This window comes from Megalops cyprinoides, chromosome 2 (genome assembly GCF_013368585.1).
Source record: "Megalops cyprinoides isolate fMegCyp1 chromosome 2, fMegCyp1.pri, whole genome shotgun sequence".
Taxonomy (NCBI): domain Eukaryota; kingdom Metazoa; phylum Chordata; class Actinopteri; order Elopiformes; family Megalopidae; genus Megalops; species Megalops cyprinoides.
The window spans coordinates 8,154,276-8,171,064 of record NC_050584.1 but is presented as its reverse complement, the minus strand read 5'-3'; the positions used below and the strand labels follow the sequence as shown (position 1 = coordinate 8,171,064).

At 41.5% G+C, this 16,789-nt stretch overlaps 1 protein-coding gene across 1 annotated transcript in view; it reads left to right on the top strand.

The window, feature by feature from the left end:
* sugct (succinyl-CoA:glutarate-CoA transferase) overlaps positions 1 to 16,536 on the top strand; it is a 104,059-nt gene extending 87,523 nt beyond the window's left edge. Inside the window, exon 14 of the mRNA XM_036522077.1 lies at positions 15,770 to 16,536. Coding sequence (XP_036377970.1) covers positions 15,770 to 15,933 — 164 coding nt within the window. The 3' untranslated portion in view covers positions 15,934 to 16,536. The remainder of the gene's footprint in view (positions 1 to 15,769) is intronic.
* Positions 16,537 to 16,789: the final 253 nt, after the last annotated feature.

The window sequence follows — 16,789 nt, the reverse complement described above, 5'->3', positions numbered from 1 at the left end:
TTTTGCACTGTTGATTGAGAGAAGCTGCCTCATTAACGAGTGTGCAAAACAATTTATTGCTAGGCATTTCCCAAAATAAACCCCTTTATTTAAACTAACAGGCCCTGGCAAGAATGCTGTATTGGCTGTACATGCGGCCTTTGTGAGACTCAGACTGAATGTGTGTGACTAGGGTGGACTCACAGTCTGCCCCTCAACAGTAGGGGTTTTCCCCTTACCCATGTTTTTACCACTGTGTTCAGTACTTGTGTACAGTAACAAAGTGTTATGGTGTGAGAACCCATGGTACAACACAAAATATATACAGTACATATAAAATGGCTAAACTTAAGGTCACCTAATTTGCTACATGAGGTATTAAGCGAGACCAAGTTATCAAGTTAACAAGTTTTATTGATTATCAGTTGTAGTGAAGACCTAGCTTGCATTTAGTCGCTCGATAGCTAGCTAGTCTATGAATGTTCATGGATATTTGCATGGCTGTGGGTGTTTTTAGGCACTATGCAAATTATGTGTCATGTACTTGTTAAATTTGGTCTCTCCTATTACTTCCTGTACTTCGAAGTAGCTAGGAACTTTAGCCTTTCCAGCAGGCACTCAATGTGCAAAAGCTTACAACAAATGTAAGCTTTTACAGGGAATTTGCAATTACTGGCACAGAACCAAGCAGCATTCACACAACTGACTGCAATTTCCCCCACCCCCTCTACAATGCCACAGAGTTGGTACAGCCTTTATACAGGGACTGAGGTTTGCAACTGTACTTATCGATGCAAGCCCATAATATTAACCAGCCTTCCTCAGCATACCAAACCAGCTTTGTTTTTGTTTTTGGTTTTAGTTATAATGTCCTGATGTTACATTAACACCAGACTCACTTTTGCTTCTCTGCCCCCTGGCTCCTGAAACAGCAACAGCATTAATTGGATGTTGTTGCATGTGAGCAGTGAGAACAGGCCACTCTGCTTTGCCAGGGAGGAAAAATCCACAGGGGTATCTTTATAGAGAACACAGTGCCACAGGTCCTTATGAATATGTATCAGAGCAATAGTACAATATGGTTGAGGCTGTGCTTGATGAATCACACATCAGAAGTTTTTTCCCCTGAAGACCATAGGGCCACAAGGGTTATTTTATAGCCCAGAACAATCATAATGTAAGAACCAGTCCAAAGATACTTAACACACAGTGACAAAAAAAAACAGTTTACAATAAAACAGAAAAACAGGGATATGCTGTGCATAGAAGAATGGCTTCCCCATAAAAAAGAGAGAAAGACTACAACATTTAAAAGCACAACTGGAAGCAGTTTAACATGAGGAAAATGTTTGAATTAGCTGCAGCCAACACACAATTTGAAAAGATGGACAACCCGAAACTTTGAGAATAGTTCAAAAAAACCCCAATGTGGATGTAGTTATTCTCTTGCGCAGGCAAAATTTGGCAGTTGCATCACCCATCCAGTCTGTTATTCAGCCCAGGCAGTATTATGTATGACTCAGTTTCAATTATAGTTGAGGAGGTAAGCTTTTATAGAACAGTTAGGTTTTCCGACTTATTTGTACCATGTTCAAACTGTATGTGCCAGCCAGACCACTGTGCTCTGCAACCTTGGGGCAATTGACTCTCCCTTCCCGATGGGGTCAGGACAGCAGTACCACTCTTCAGACTGCATCTCATCTCCACTTCAATCCCACCCCCTAACACCTGCTACTTGCTGCTTATTTTAACTTGTGGTAGTGCTTGAATGGTGTTATGTTCACACTCACTGGTCTGGGAATGTTGTTAGCCCGGTCTGACACTGTTGCTCATTTAACTTCTGTTCTCCTGTGCTCGAAGTCGCTGTGGATAACAGGGTCTGCTAAATGTATGTAATGTAATGTAACATGTCGCTGTAAGGAAGCTGATAGGCCTGTTTTTGTCACTGAGCCCATATCTGAGCAGAGCAGTATACAGTGCATTTAACACAGAACACCTCCCATCCTTGCAAGTGGTATCTGTCTTTCAGGTCTCAATGACGGTGACAAACTAGTGTCAGTTTGCAAAGACCTTTCAAGAACCTTTGGAGTGGGAGCCGGTAACAATTCAAAATCTCCCAACTGTGTCCCTTTCACCTGTGCCCTCTACTGATGCCATCTGATGTGACAACAGGCACTGAGGATCTATCAGTCAATGGTTAGCTTATACAGTTGCTACACTACATTACCAGTGCTTAGCAGATTCTCGTATCTAGAGCAACTTATATTACTTAGTCTTCTTTTACATGTTGTCCATTCATACAGCTGGATATTTACTGAGGCACTTTGTTTTAAACACCTTTTCCAATAACAGGAGTGGCCTTCTTGGAAATTGAATCGGCAATCCTTGGGCCACTAGCCCTGCTCCTTACCACTACACCACACCATGTAATTATGAGAAATCATAATTTCTGTAATTATACTTCCAGCTTCCCTAGAAAGAGATGAAAGTCTTCCAGTGCTGTTTCCCTAACAACATACTATGATTAAGGATTGAAAACACATTTCAGAACTCTTGACAGTGCTGAGAAGAAATGTGAAGAGAAAAGTCAGTTGTTACAAGATTTGTTGCATCCAATGATTCTTGTTAGAACGCTGCAGAAATGCACTCAGAATTACAAAGACGAGAAGCCAAAGATGTTCTATGAAAGTGTGATGGAAAGTACAAAAGCAGGTTAGTATACTTTGTGTTTGTCTTTGTCTTTATATAAACCACAGTGGAGGTGTGTGCTGTGCAAGCATTCCTATGAAATTCATTGTTGGAACACAGCTGTGTTAAGGCATGCATTGTGATTTATAAATATTTTATATTATGTGCTTGTTTTTTGTCTTGCAAAGGCATGATGGAAACCTTAGATCTCTTTGGTTGCTTGAGAAACTCACATATTCAAGTGCTGATCATAAAATGTCTTTTATAGCATATTATAATTGATAATTAGTATTAATTAGGGCTGGCAACGTTAACGCTCGTTCGCGAAACTTTAACGAGTTAATGTTTTAACGCAAATTAATTGTATTATCAAGTTTGACCGCAACTTCCTTCCGTAATTCCAGCGCGGATATTTACCTCGCTGAATTACTGAAAGGCGTGGCAAACGCAGATGTGCTGAACGGCAAATTTAATTTTAACCCTTTCCCGCGTACGGTCACACGGTGTTTAGCCGTTTAGCGCATATGCTAAAACTGGTGCCATTAGAACACTAGATTGGAGAAATTCTAGTTAATTTTAGCTTTGATGAAACAGCGATTTAACCCTAAAAATATAGCAAATGCTAACTGAAATCTATAAGAAACTTAATAACGCAAATGAAAACATAACGAACCATATAAGGTAACAGGCGCGCTACATAGCATAACAAATAAGTTACGTGCGAAAGGGTTAAAACGAAATTTGCCGTTCAGCACATGTGCGTTTGCCACGCCTTTCAGTAATTCAGCCAGGTAAGTATCCGCGCTGGAATTACGGAAGGAAGTTGCGGTCAAACTTGATAATATGATTAATTTGCATTCAAACATTAATACATTAAAGTTTCGCGATTAATCGCAAACGAGCGTTAACGCGTTAACGTTGACAGCCCTAGTATTAATATTAATTTGAAACACATGCATGGACTCATTCTTTATTGTGATTTAGTTACTTCAAAATTCAAATCCTTCATCCTTTGGTGGTGCCATTATTGGGTCTACCTCCCTGTATTCAGGTTAAATATAGTATTGCTCCACACTGTTTGCAATTGTGAATAATAGATCACAATTTGAAACTGGAAATTATGAAATTGTACTGATAGACCTCAATGATTGAATCAAGTGTGCTTTTTGCTAATTTGGACTGGTTTGCTCACCATGTGTTAAACAGCGGTCTAGTGTATACAGGTGTGAGGTACTGAAGGTTGATCTTTTTTTTCCCTTTTTAGGAGTTTTCATTGAAATACTTTTAGCACCTCATAACTGGGTGGTTTTGTGTTGTAAAAGGAGACCTCTAAGACCTCACTAACAGTCTTTCCAAATTATAAAAGTTAGCATACAATATTTCAAGTAACAGGCACTGTTGATGTGACTGCTGTGGTGTAAATTAAGATCGATTTACACATCTTGTTTTGCAAGGATGTTTAAGCATGCTTTACTGTGATTTAAGGTGCTAATTACGTGCTGAGTGTGTGATGCCTGCAAAACATAACATAGAATGTCTCAAAGGACTTCTGCGAAATACATCCCATCCCCCCAAGCATGTGCCTCATAACTGGTATCTTACTGCAGTGTATTGCTGCAACATAGCACCAGCTCAGAGCCCACCCATTCTATCAGCCACCATTTCAGATCCTCCACTGACATCATCCCAGCAACTTGCCGGTGCCTGAAGAATTGCAGGGTGCCTATGAGGAGTGAAATGAGGGGAACTCCAAACAAAGCTAGTTTGTTCCACTGCTGTGGGCTCCCAGTCACCGTGGGCTGATGACACAGTTGTAATTGAATCAGATCCTGTGATTAAGACCAAGCCAAATATCTTAGCTTGTGCTCAAGGCAAGTGCCTTGACCACAGAGCTACTCAGGAGCAATAAATTTTTCATATATTCATATATTTTTCATTTCTTTTGCTTCTCATACAAATGTGCTGCATGTCTTTCAAAGAGATTGCACAGGTGTAAGAGAAGGCTCTTGAGCTGGCATCACAGTGACCTTGATTTATAGAGCCCGGTATGATGACACTCATATCCAATAAGAACATCCACCCTCTCAACCTCTATTTGAAGGCCTGCAGCCACTAAAGATATTTCCATCTTCCCCCTGATGATAAAGCCAGCTGTGAAAATTCAGTCAGGGTTGAACTGGTGTGGCAGTGAGAGAGTATATGTACTGCAGAGTATCCATCCCAGTTTTTTTCGACCAAAACACATCAGTCAGAAAAACCTTTTTAAAACAAACGTTTGATAGAAACCAATTGGATTGGCTATTGAGTGAATGTGAAGCGAAGCTGTTGGGCTGTTAAAGATTAGTGCTACTGTTTCATGTGGATAAAATTACGGTTAAGTGTTTCACAAAGCTCATTTACTGCAGTGACTGCAGTACCCCAGGGAATTCCTCTGGCTGTACTGGCTGTGCAGACCCAGTATGGTTTAACAGTGAGGTGCCATCCTTTTCACTCTACCAGTTTTACTGTAGTGCCATGGCACAAGGACACCCTGAAAACAGTGGACAATAGCAATAGCAAGTACTTGACAGAGTCATTGCTTGGTTACTTGGGTTGCGATACTCTACCTACTTGCACATTGGACACAGAATGATCCTCCCGACCAAACCTCATGCTGTGCTCAGTACATGCACAGATGTTCTCTGAATTACAGCTGGCACAAAAATGTAACCTGTTTCCTGAAATTGGAATATATGATGTATGTTGTCAATATAGTAAGACTGGCATTGCATTCTGCATAGATGTTGATTGAATGCACCCCTGAGGTAACAAATTACTGCCATTCATTAAGGAGGTGGAATTACTTAGACAGTGTTATAAGCCACGCAAGACAACCAGTCCATATTTTTTGGTAATAGTTGGTTGATTATAGATTGTATTTTACATTTTAAAACCCCAGTTTAAAAACAACCAGTGATTAACACTGTTAATGGAATGTTAATGTTCATCAACAGATGCCTTTTCCACACCTCTCATAGTTTTTGAAACTAAAAACAATTACTTTGATTTAGCGGTCCGTGTCATATTGCCAGGGTAGGCACTGCACCAGGATCTGCTAGGTCTCAGGTGAAAGGGAAAGCCCTAGAGCAAATAAAATGAAAATTACAAAGATCTTGAAGCAATATTGTCATTGTGACAATGCCTGTTGCTTCCTAAAAACCCAGTCAAGAGATACTTCTTGTGTTAGTCATGTTGGGTGCTTTCATAAGAGCTGCATCTGGCCTTAAAGTGATTGACTTTCTCAGTGGCCTGTACAATGCCATCTTCCAGTTGACCTCACTGTGTCAGCATCTCTCCTCAGCTTGGGGTGTGAGTCAGGCTTTCTAAGAAAAGACGTAATTGCATTTTCCATAAATTTCTGCCATCATTTTTAATCTGCCACACAAAATCTTGGAAAATGATGCACAGGATGTCTCACCTGTACCGAACGTGTTACAAGGAGACAGATTTTTCTTTAGGTAAGGTACGTCAGAGAATTTTCATTTTGAACATTTTGTCAACCCACCTTTCAAGCCTTACAGGTGACTGAAAGTACGTATTCAGGCAAATGGTGGCCTTTTCAGCAATGCTGTGATAATGTTTTTGGCAGTGCTGTGAGAATATTTCTAGGGGAGCCCATGCACAAAACAGCATAGAAGACAGAAATAAACCAACTGACAGAATCCAGAGATATGATGTAATGTAATGATAAAATCCCATGATACACATGAACCCACAACCTTTCTGTTGCCGGGTAAAATTCATAGCTAACCGCACACTGAATGAGCTTCTTGCTGCTACCTCTCAGGTTAGTGGAGTATACATTTTCTAAGGACACAGACACATACATAGGCTGCACAGACTATGGTGCTGTTCACACACACACACCCCACTGTACAAATTCTGTAACAGTCCTGCTGTCTAAATGAGCACAATGTGAGTAAACGTATTACATTGAATATTTGTATAATATGTGTCTATTGTCACATGACTGACTCCCTATGCGCACAGGAAAACTAAACACTTTTATAATCTACAAATATCTGTGACAACTATCATTGGACATGAGGTGTTACACTTCAGACAAATCTCTCACACAGATATCTCCTCTCCTGCTGCTAGAGAGAGACAGGGAAACTCTCCCCCAAGAGGCATGAGTGCACAGTATCCTAATAATGAAGACAGACAGAAGCTTTGAACCAAGGGAAATGGATGGAACAGAAATAAATGGACAAGAAGTTGTTTGAACTGCTTTTGGCCAAAACAGAGAACTGTGAACGTCAGACTTCTCTGCCCGTGGCTGTTTTCTGAGGTCCAGGGAGATTTCATGTGAATTGACAGGTAAAATTCTGTTGTAAAATCCCCACCCCCTCCCCACATCCAACAAAAGAAAACCATTGGTTTTACTTCAGTACTGTCTACAAGCCTTAGAAACTCATTAATCTCTCTGTGTCTTGTGGCTTTTTAGCTCTCTAAAAGAGTCAGTGGATTGCGCAAGAGCCCTGTATATTAATCCCGGTATGGTCTACTGAGTTCAGCTTCATAGTCTACTCTACTGCTGGTGAGAGCTGACAATGAGCAGGAACAATACAAAATACAAGTACAAGTTGAAATAAACTTCCGATAGAGCTCAGTAAAGTTCAGCTGGGAAAAACATACAGAGGACACAGGCCTATCTTAAGATAGGTCTTAGAAAAACTGTGATAGAGCATACAGAAATTCCAGTAATACAAGAAAATATATTTTAAAAAAAAACCCTCAAAAGGCTGCACATTGTATCCCTTGGTTATTTTTAGTCCTTGTGCAGAGAGGACTTGAATGGGCTTGCTCCCTGTGCTTTTCCAAGACAAAAGCCTTCACTGACAGATTAATTACAGGTAGTGTACACTCTGCCAACAGATCTCCAGGTGACCAGTGTTCGATTCCAGAGTGCTTTCTCTTTGCATTTCCCATGCGGAGATGTCATCACATAGCAGATAGGAGGAGAAAGCCTGGAGACTGTGGCTCGGAAAGTCAAATAGGCTGTGACGTTTTTCTGACCTGAGCTACAAGAAGGGGGGAAAGGGGGCATTGTCGATGGGGCGTGCTGGATTTGCGCTGATAGATGCCTCTGGCAGTCCACGTCACGGGGAGGTCTCCAAATAGTTTTAGAGCATGGTCTAGATGTTATTGAGGTTGCCAAGTGGGAAAACAGAAAACACACGTTTGCTTATTCGTCCACTCAAAAACTTCCAGTTCAAGCTGGTTTGAAATTGTTTTGTACCATCTTAACGTTGTTGTTCGGATGCTAGAAACATCTGGTGAAGATTCATAAGGGTGGACCATGGAAAGGACAGCAAAGAGCATTAGTCATCCCTCCTAGCGTGCCACAGTTATACATCAAAGGAATTATGTTGAGTGCCATCTGTCCCATTGTATTCAGACTAGAAGTCTTTATATACGGACAGTACAATCCTGAAGAACTCAGTCACACAAGTTCTTCAAGTGTTACAAAATGCAACAATGCAAAAATGAGTCATTCAGTCATCAAGCTAGCCTTTTTCCATGAATCACATTAGCACTGGCCATGATTTGACATTGCGCTTTGAGATCACAGAAGACCTCTCCTAATTTTCTAATGTGTCACATGCTTCAGTTCTCTGTTCAGCTAATGCGTGATCTGCCTTGATTTTTGAAGAGAGGGTGAGCATGTTTACAGTTCATGAGCTGTACGCGAATAGGGGCAGGCTTTCTCATTTCTGTCATGTTCTCCTCTTTGACTCTTTCCCTCACTCTCTTTCTCTGTCACACACACGCACACACACACACACACACAAATATATATGTACACCAACCCACCTGCCTCCACAACACAAATCTTAAGATTCCCAATATGTGCAGTAGTCAGTGGTTCAAGCATCCTGAAATGAGTAGTTAACATCCTAGTTTTCCTTCAGAAAAAAAGGCTCAGCAATGCAAAGTCTTTGTAGGGCTCTCTAAAACTTTCCTTTAAGTGGAAAGTGAGTGGCAATTGAAACAAAGCTCTAAAATACAAGAGGTCCAATGGGACTTTAATCCCCCCTCTTAATGCAGGAAGTGATGTCATTCCAAATCAGCACCAAAATGCTGTGCTTTTTTATGAGCTGATGGTCTTTACACTGAATGAAAGCAAAGTTTCAGCGGTCTCCTGTTGATGCGCCTAACTGAGCTGAAATTCGTCAGAGCCTCCGAGTGGTGAATGCCTTCAGTTCATCCTTTCCCCTTTGAGTTAGTGAATTATACAGTACAAAGGGCTGCACTGACAACTCAGCCTTCCAGCTTTCATCATATATTTTTGTTCATGTAATTTTAAAACAGCATTTAAGTAATTCCCTTCCCTTAAGAAATTTTGCAAAAATTCATGAATGACTGAATAAGTTTGCCTGTGTCTATGGTTTTATTTCGTAGTGAATCAAATTCAGTCTTTGGACCTTATGCCTTAAGCCCTCATACTTATATGCAGCACTCCACTTGTGTCTTGTGTCCTGTTCTTATGAAGAAGATGATGACGAAGGGCAGCAAATCGTCTTGTTCTTCAGAAAAAAACTCAGGATAGTTGCTGCCCGTAACCTCTGTGTGACTTTTTACCCTCAATTTTAACTAAAATAAAAAACTTAAATGAAGGTAAAGGGATGAAGTTCTGTACTCTTGTGTATTCCACTCTTTTACCCCCCAAAACTCCGAAAAGTCTCCACTGCTCAAGGCCAATGAGGGAAGAGAGCATGAAGCTCCTGATCTTTCTCATCTGTTGTGTATAAAAAAATATTGGGGACATGAAACAGATTGAGTCATAAAATGGCTTTGAAAATGCAGAAGAGTTGTTTTCCTTGTGTTAAGGTACATGTGACATTCTTTCTCCATAACTCTAGGTACAGACGCATAAAGCAAGGTTAAAATTTCACTTAACAGACACTGGAATAGGCATTTGTTCACATGACACGTGAGGAAGACTTCCTGGTCAGCAGGGTCACATGACACTCTGATGTTTCAGGAAACACAAGAGCAGGGGAGAAGAATCCCAGTCATGCCCTTCTGAGAAACGGTACCATTTTAAAAAAACGTGTCCCTCACAGCATGTTTTCAGTTGGTCGCCACTGCATCAGGTTTGGTTCTGATTTGTGCTAAAGACATAATAGGCCGATTATATCTGTGTCACTGACTGATGAATGCTTCAGCTACCTAATGTTTGTGTTAAGTCTTTTTTGAAGTGATGGTTGCTCTTTTATGTGTACTTTTATTGGATGGTCAATCCAAGCAATACGTGATGAGTTTCATCTCTGAAAAGGAATACCCTAAAGCGTGTGGGTTACTTTCGGTGGCAATGTCCGTGGGGTCACAGGCAGCTAATAGTCGGAGAGTCTCATCAGCGAGGAGCCATGAATAATAAGTTATTCTTATATAAGTTATACATATTGCTCAGGGAAGACATGGAGGACACTAAGCTCCACACTGAACTTTGGACGAGATCTCCTGGGCAATCCCCCATTCAATTGATAAATATATCACAGAACATTTTCCAAGATGGAGTATGTGGAAACTTTTAGGAAAATCTCTAAGCTATACTTGGTAAGTAGTCTGCTTTGGTACATTGGTAAATAGAACCATCTAATTTCCAGGCCTTGATTGGTGTGTTTCGTTCTTTCGTTAAACTGTGTATCATTGCGGTTTTCTTCTGTCTTTCAATCATTGTAACTAACCCCATGGACCAGTAGTGCTTTACCAAAACTCATGGGAGAAAAATGTAAAGACATCTCCAGGATTAATCAGATCAAAAAGCAGAGGGAAGATGAGCAGGGATGGTCAGTAACTAACCTAATGTAGAAATATATACATTGTACCTGCTGCATATTATTGGTGGCTTCTGTACATCAGCTTTATCTTATTTCTTTATGTTTTGTTTCATTTCGTAAGGAGGAAGGGATTAGAAGGGGTCATGGCTTTCAAGATCTGTGGTAACTGACTTTTCAGCAGAACCCTTCTTTCATTGCTCTCTAGTCCTGTGAAGGTTATTTTCATCATGGGCGTTTAGAACTGTTTTAAGATGAATAGTTCTCTTCAAATTGTATATTTAGCTAGAGTCATGTACTATCATATAGTACTATATTATCACAGCACATATAGCCTTCAAGATGACCACTTATACAGGACATGGTGAATCCATGCCATAAGGATGCATGAATATACTTGACAGTCTATACAGTTAATCTCACAATCATCAGCAGAAAACCTAACCTTAATGAGTCTCCACCTGCTCACCACCATACATTATTACTGGGTGTGTGCATTATGAATTTCTAATGGTGTATGTTATATGTTCCAAGTATTTTGCCTGTATGTTAAACCCACATTGCCAAAGGACATGCCCATTAGTGAAGAGGTTGACTAACTTCACGACCCGTTCACAGAGGAGCAACATGCACATGGAGATGGAGCAGGACTGAGGGAGAAAGTTTTCTGCTAGACGAGCTTTGACTTTTTCACCCAGCCCGCCCTGCACCCGCCCCCCCCCCCCCCCCCCCCCGCCCACCAGCCTGGTCCACTCCCAGGCAGCAGTTCCCATGAAACATGTATTAGGCTGAAAACGGGAGCTTCAGAAGCTGATTAAAGAGGATCCGGCTTGTTCTCTGGGTTCAAAGCACCCGGGTCGCTGATGAAGATGTTCACATATTCGTCTGAATGTGGCGGTCGGGCGCGATAATCATGCTGAGACTCTCTCTGAGTCCTACCCCTCCTTCCCCTCGGCGCTGCCGTTTGAAACTGGGATGAGCTGCCAGGCTGAAAAAGGCAGCAATGTGAGAAAATGATCTTTGAAAAGATCTGAAATGTCACAACCAGTACATGTACGTCAGGGTGACTTTAAGGAGGAACATAAGGAGCTGGCTCGTGCTTCTTTTTCCTCTGTGGAGGAGAGAAATGATGCTGTCCAAACTGCTCCCTCTCACACACACAGACATACACACAAACACCGCTCCATTAATGAAAGGAAATCACTAGAAGCCCACACCATGACAATGGAGTCTGATCCGCTTCAGTGCACAAAACATCTCCACTGGGTGTTAATTTAGCGGACTACCGTCCCAGTTCTGCTGCTGCTCGGGCTGTGCCATTAGAATCCCAGCAGCCTGACAGCTCGGGTCAGCACGTGAAGACCCAGCTTTTGTCCACCAGCTGGCCTTTTGTACTCTTCCAGTGGGAAAATCTCTTTATTCCTTTATATCGCATGCCCGCCAAAGAGACATCCGGATGGCATGGAGATGACTCACACAAGACATGAAACAATGACATGAGCATTTATTTTTAGTTTTTCCTAGAATTCTCTTTTTCCCCTGATAAGGCTGCATCTTGCGGAAGTTGGTGTAGACCATTGAACCTCAATTCAGCTTCAAATTCACCGCATCAGTAGAAAGCCCCTGTTCTTCTCAGTGCCCCACCCCCCCCCCCCCCCCCCCCTTCCTGATGTCCTCTGCCCATAGCCCTGTCCTATACCAAGGTGTCCTGACTGGAACTCTCTGCTCTTGCTCAGTCTGTTTTTCATATTTACACCACATGGGAACCAGGCCAAGCGTGGCATTGAGCCAGCACTAACCAGTGTGGCTGAAGGGATGGGTACCACACCAGAAGCTGAATTCGGTCTTGTAGGTCAGGGTTTGGGAGCAGGGGGGCAACAGTGAGATGGCACCCAGCCTTGCTAAACCTACCCTGGGCAGTGCTAGGCTTGGTCGTCTTCAGGAAATATGCAGCTCAGAACAACAAGCAAAGCATGTGCTTTGCAGACATTACACAACAAAATTTGCTATGGTGTTATTGTAGACCCACAATGTCTGTGGTTGATAGAGATAAGACAGTGCAACTGTAGTATATTTGAATACCAGGCCATTGGACCCTCAATCCAAATATTTGACATGCTTACTCCAGAAACAATCGTAGTGAAAGTATTGGATTTTGATGAAATATTACAAGAGGTGGGAAGAAAAAACTGGTCGTGGAAGACAAGTTTGTCTTTCTCTGCTGGGGCTGTAGGCTGTGGGTTTCCCTCCTTGTCACTGTTAAACCTGTGAGCACCTGGCATGCAACAGCAGAGTGGCAGACATGCAGAACCACTGCAAACTACTTCTTGGGCAAAAGTGACAGGATACTTTTATAGACCTGAATCTGGAATAAGCTGTATCCTGTAGGTTATAATCTTTCCATTGGAAAAGCTCATTACCTTCATGCAATGGAAATGGTACAGCCTCACAGTTTGCATTAAATTTTGATTGAATACATGTACTGTATGTATACTGTTCTATATTGTATGGAGTTACCAGACTGAATCAACCAATTTCCTTTTGATCTAAAGTAAGCATATACCTGATCACTGATGTGTGGGGATTCTGAGGTCTTTTGGCAAAAGAAATGCATGACTCAGGGGCCCTTGCCAAACGAGCATGTCAAGATGAAACGCCTCGGTGTAAATCATGGCTTGATCCTGCAAGAGTCTGCCATCTGATTAGGGGGGCAGTAGGCTGGGGGGGGGGGGGGGGGGGCAAACAACAGAAGAAATGATTAAAGTCTGTGCAAAGGGAGGATGGAACAGAAAGGCCTTTGTCAGACGAAGCCATGGGCCCCGTGCCGGAGGAGAGTGTATACGATAACGGCAGTAAACCCTGAGCAGAAGCAGATGTGCAGGAGATAATGAAGACCCTTCAGCTGGCTGATCAGGGGTAGGGGTGCTGAGGAGGAGTAAGAGGATGTGGTGAAGGCAGGAATTCTAACTGCTGAGGCATCGCAAAAGGCAGCAAGCCGCACGCGGGCTCATTCAAATTCTCCTTCCCTCCTTTCCCTGTTTGCACTTCTTGTCTCTATCCACTCTTTCCGTCTGACACTTCCACATTCTTCCTAGCCTCCATTTTGTTTTTTGTCTTCATCCTTTATTCTTGTCCTGGGTGACGTTACTTTATCAAACAGCTTCACCGTCTCTCTCATACCCTGGGCAACCTTGCAGAGAAGTTAACATTAATGTAGACCTGCAGCTCTGTGAGTGCAGATTCCATAGCGCTGTGGCAGAATTATCAGCCCGTTTAATGAGGCTTGAGGACTCTGAGGTCCTTATTTTCAGCAAGCCTCTCAGTTTTGTTTTTTATTCACTGATTTACTGTTTACTGTTTTCCTCTACCCTGGTACCAAGCCCTGGTTAATTTTGCGCAGTAACATTTTGAAGGCGCATAACCTGGAACTGAGCTCATGGTTTTCTAATGGCAAAAACTTGTGCTGTCAGAGGTAATAGCACTATTATCAGTTTAACTAATAGGCACAGAGCTACAGAGAATACAGGGAAAGGATTTAAAGGGAACCAAATCCAAAGTTATAGAGTAGACTGCTCTTTGACAGACCTTCCCTTCTTAACTCAGAAACACACTTCTGCCTCATCTGTACAATGATGAAAACATTTGACATTGTTGATTAAATGATCACGGAAAACAACATAATTGCCTGTCAATGGCACCATTATGTTAGACAGACAAACACATTGTTGGGACTGTGAATATCTGGGATTGCACCCAAATCTTGAGCATCAAATCCAGTATGGTTTCAACAGAGCTCTGGGCCTCTCTACAAGGCATAATTTGGCTCCTAACCTCAATTGGTTGGGCATCCAGCATGGCACGTAAGGCACGTTACCAGCAGACATAGTAATTATTACATAACTCATTCATTTATTTTCTGATGCTTAAAGTTTGATGTAGAAAAGAAAACTGAAATCAAAGCAAAAAAAAAAGATCAGAAAGTACCACAAATGCGTTTGCTGTAAATCACTAGCAAACTGGCTTCGCTGTTTGAAAGCATGTTTGTGTCTGTCACATCAAAAATATTAGCCTGCGATGAAGGTCTAAAACATGGGGAAGTGGTTATAAATAGCGCTATCAAAGCAGGGACGATCGTGCAAATTACAACTTGCTAAAGCATTTGTGGTCCCCTCTTCACAAACAACTTCAGTGTTGTGTGTATTTCCCTGTGGCTTTTGGTCCCAATTCAATGCAGTGCACTGAAAATATAGGCCATTAATCTGTGGGCAAAATAACATATGATATCGCTTTTGTTGACACGTTGTGTCTTCGTATTCATTTTGCACATCCTAAATTGTACGTATCTGCTTCAGCTGAAGCCCAGGTTACGGAGGGCAGCTGTAGAGCTGGCTGCAGTTTAAATTTTAAATTATGCATGGAGCCTTTATCAGTGCAGGACCCTGTAATGTTTTTGTGTATCCTCTGCTGTTTGTCTGCCAAATGCGTTTCATATCTTCGATCACTGAAGAGAAAATATGGCAACACTTTGTTGCAGTAGACAGTGGAAACGGATATAATTAAACAGAGATGCACGATATGTGGCCTGGGAAGGTTATGTTACTGTGCCTCATGTTGGTGTGGTCCGGCAAAGAAAATGAATCACACATTGCTTTGTAAATGTTCTAGTGATTACAGTGCCATGGATGTGTGACACTACAAATGCACTTTGGGTGTATAACAAACTTAAACAGACTGACTCAGTCTTCCCTAGTGATACAGCTTTTGGTTCTATTGAAATTACATTGGACAGCTCAAAAACAAGCAGATGTCATAATTAATCAGTTTGCTAATAATCAGTGCAAATCCCCATGCCCTTCTGAAATAGCAGAATTTTGCAGTTGTACCTTTGGAGGGCGCTTCAGTTGTCTAGAGGACATGTTGTACAAATGACTTCAATGATCAGGTGGTATCCTCCCACAGTTAATGACTTTTTAAGTTACATGTCTCTAATGCAGTTGTTCCCCAGATTCAAACCGCCATAACAGAGTGTCTGCCATGGGGCAAGTACCTGTAGAAGTGCAATCTCTGAGGGTTTCTTGGAATCTCCAGGAAAACATGAATTAATAAATAGCATAATTTGATGTTTACGTTTGCTCTGTTGTTGCTTGGGGTGATGCTTAACAACAAGGGCTGTGTTGCTTAAACTTTTGACTAAATAAACAGGATACTGATTTAATGTTACAATTATGCTGTACATTTTACAATTTAGTAAATTTGATCTGTTTTTTTTTTCCCTATAGGTCCTGCAGTCCGGTTCAGTGACTTTAAGATCAGGAGGCCCACACCCCCACCGCTGATTGGTCAGCACACTGTACAGGTTCTGAAGCACACCTTGAGATACAGTGAAGATGTCATAGATCAGCTGCTCAAGGCGGGCACAGTGTGTCAGAATGAAGTGCAGTGAAGACCGGACAAAGAGCAATGAGCTCTCACTGCAACCCTGTGGCACTCCAGTACGTCCGTGTCTGAGAAAACAATATTATAAAACTCTTCCACAAACCACATAAATTCCACAGAAGACCTTTGTTATGATTCAGGGAAATGGCAAGTGTAGCGTTACCTCTTGAACCCTTGTACTTTGAAGAAAGATATGTCTTTGTAATTAGTTCTCTGAATGAGGGTTGGAGATCAAGAATGAGTGTAACTGTAATAACGTAATGACACAAACAGACCAAACCGAACTTCTTCCTTCTGTCGAAGGAATTCCAGATTCGCTTTTCTGTTATAAGCAAAAGCTGCATTTGTCTTTCCAATCTCCATTGAACTCACTTCCTGCCTATTTCATGCTAGTACTATTGATCAATTGAATGTACTCTGCACCACAAATCCACTTCATACACCACTGGAAGATGAAACAGGACTTCACATAATGTTTTCTGAGCTTGAAACATTGCTTTGCTTGCAGTGTAATTTCCTTCTGTTTTTTGTCCAAATGCAGATTTAATCCGAGAATGTTACCAAGGGCAAAAAATAATAACAGCGGTTTGCTTGAATGACAGATCGTAGTTTTGCAGCAGTGCATTACATAGCATTCTGGGTGCAAACATTTAAAAAATGAAAAAAAAAGGTCCATTAACAAGTACAGAATTACATGGTAACTTCACTTGTGTGACAATTCTACATGTGTACTTCATAATTGGCAAAATTAAAAAAATATGTATTTAAATGTGGCTGATTTATTTTTATTTACAAACATAATTTCATCAGAATAGAATGTACATGACGTGAAATTTACCTAGTGATTTGGACCGGAGTCACTT